Below are 2,529 nucleotides of genomic sequence, written 5' to 3' on the forward strand. Positions count from 1 at the left end.
ACAAAGACCGTGGGGAAACCCCAAAGTCTAGGGGAAACTTGCAGCTCTCTCCCGCAAACGAGGGGTGCGAAATCTTGTGAGATAAAATTATGGAGCAAAGTGGAGGATCTCTGTAAACAGGTTGAGCATCGAGAGCCTTTGTGCCCAGCTCGCCTTGGAAGGCAGAGGGGCGTCGGGGATGCCCGTCCCTCCCAGCTCCCCTTTCTGTGGTCTCTGACATGGTCACATCAAAGGACCTGCCGGAGAGATCTGTGCACAACCGAGTCACCGAAATTTGCGCCTGGGAATAGATACAAAACCAGACGATACTGATATATTTGAACGGCGAAATATTGGGTGTATCTATATATGCGCGATGCCAGAGGTTTGCACAGTTTGTCTGGAAACGCCTGGAGTTGGAGGCGGAGGAAAGGGAGGGGGGGTTTAATAAAAACCATTTGCCACTTGTCTTCAATTAGGGTCTAGAAATGTAACAAAAATAAGGAATGCCTATTTTTTTTAATCACTTGCTGTCGGGAACAAGAGGTAAACGCGGCTCCCCTGTAACGATTGCGGGGTTTCGTGTAGAAGGGAGAGAAGAAATGCAGGCGGTATTGTCGCGATGCAGGTCGGCGTGGCTCGTGTCCCGGCACACACCTCGCCGTGTTCTGCTGCTTCTCCTCCCGGAGCCGGACCCCCGACGGGCCGCGGGACCCCCGCGGGGCTCAGGAGCGGCGAGACGGGGAGATCCGGCTCCGGGGGCCTGGGGGCTTTGCAGCGCGGCTCCCCTGAATCGGGCGTGAGAAGGTGGGCACGTTACAAGGTGGGGTGTCCTCATTTTTTTCCCCAGTGCTAGCGGGGTAACCCCAAACCGCCGCGGCTTCTCCCTCTCCGGGGTGGGCAGCCACGGAACATCCTGTCACCCTGTCCCAGGCAGGTGATGGGCACCTTGGAAGCCAATACCACCGCCCGCGCCCCGATATTCCCCTCATCTTCGTGTCCATGACAAATAGAGGCAACGTGAGACAGGAAAGAGGGAGGAGGGAGAGAAAGACACGCACACAATAGCCAGGCAAATTGTTAGCAACTCCGGCGTTTGGGGAAGCCGGTACTGTAACTGCGCTCTCATCAGTCACCGCTCCTGAAGTGATAGTAAAAATGCATCTAAACATGCTGCGGTGTGATATATAAAAGCACAGCGGGATGAGCTGCTTTCCAAAAAGGGACCTGGTGATTGGATATGCCTTGGCATGATTGACAAGAGCTTAGTTTGGTAAAGAGAAGACACGCAAGCTTTCACAGCGGGATTTCTTTTCTAAAATATATCACACTAGCCTTTGAAAAGCGCCGCACACTATAAGGGAAATAAGGTTGCTTTATAGTGCGCTGACATTTCTTTAAAACACAACTAAGATCAAAAAAAGAAATAAAATGTGTTCCAAACACAATGTTTTAATTAGTTTATTCTGTGCATTTGCTTTTATCTGGTGTATATATCACGGATCCCCACCCTTTAATTAAAACAACTGGCTGCCTATACAACAGCAGAGACAAATGCTTAACTTTCTCCTTTGTAGCTACAAGCAAACTCAATTTACTACGGCTTTCAGAAGAGTTTTTAAAATAAACGTGGATGCCTTGAAAGCTATCGGGGAATGGGCGAAGGTAGCGGGAAATGGCTGTTTCCTGGCTTTGGAAACTTGAGAGGATGTGGAGTCCCGCGGGCAACCCTGCCCGCAGCCCTGCCCGCAGCGCTCACCCGCTGGCCCTGCGGGCTCACAACCCCACCGAGGGAATTGAAACGCAACGAAGGCACAGAGCTGCCTTCATCTCGGAGCCGCAGCTGAAGGGCTGCGATGAGGCTTTGCGTTTGCTTGGTTGCCTTTTGGATTTCTTTTGGTTTCTCTCTCTTGCTCTCTCTCTTATTTTTCCTTTTTATTTTTTTTTTTTAATTTTAATTTTGGTGTGGTCCTCATCGAAAACTAGCTTGCCGCAAGCTCTCTTCCCCTGGCACTGCCCGCTCCGGGGTTGATCACTTGAGGTAGCTTTTCCACCGCCGTCTCCCCCGCCTTTGCCCGACAAGGTTCTCGTTATGGAACTGATCCTCCGGGTAGAGGAATGAAGGTCCTTTAAAAGGCACCGACTCTTTCACCCCGTGGCAAGCACATCGTTTACAGGCGTGTTAATCGTACCGCCGCTGTTCCCCGCGCCCGGGGTGCGCTCCCTGCGCGCCCGCGTTCCGCAGCGCGGGGCCTGGGGATGTTCGATAGCAAAAATAGAGAAGTGAGGGTGAGACCCACCAGGGGTCGTCTACTGGCCCGAAATGTGGGGATCTAGGCAGCAAGAGGGGAGCTGGCTCTCCCCGAAGCCCCGCAGTCACAGGCAGGGGATGAAGCACCCTGGTGCCAATCCGGACGCGGGCATGGGGAACATCTGGGCAGAAGCCTTCGCCCCCCCTCCCCGCAGCTGTGATTCACCGCTTTGGCCCCAAAGCTTCGAGCGGGTTTTACTGGAGAAAGGAACTCCCATTGCGGGGCTGTTTAACCCGGG

The 2,529-nt window shown here is 53.2% G+C and overlaps 1 protein-coding gene across 1 annotated transcript in view; it reads left to right on the forward strand.

Moving 5' to 3' along the window:
- The first annotated feature begins 601 nt into the window (after positions 1 to 601).
- Positions 602 to 2,529, forward strand: part of ZIC3 (Zic family member 3) — a 12,159-nt gene continuing 10,231 nt past the window's right edge. Inside the window, exons 1-2 of the mRNA XM_029959203.1 lie at positions 602 to 786; positions 1,557 to 1,644. Of these exons, the coding sequence (XP_029815063.1) occupies positions 602 to 786; positions 1,557 to 1,644 (273 nt within the window). The remainder of the gene's footprint in view (positions 787 to 1,556; positions 1,645 to 2,529) is intronic.

Source organism: Manacus vitellinus, unplaced genomic scaffold (assembly GCF_001715985.3).
Source record: "Manacus vitellinus isolate BGI_N305 unplaced genomic scaffold, ASM171598v3 scaffold_19_pilon, whole genome shotgun sequence".
NCBI classification, from domain to species: domain Eukaryota; kingdom Metazoa; phylum Chordata; class Aves; order Passeriformes; family Pipridae; genus Manacus; species Manacus vitellinus.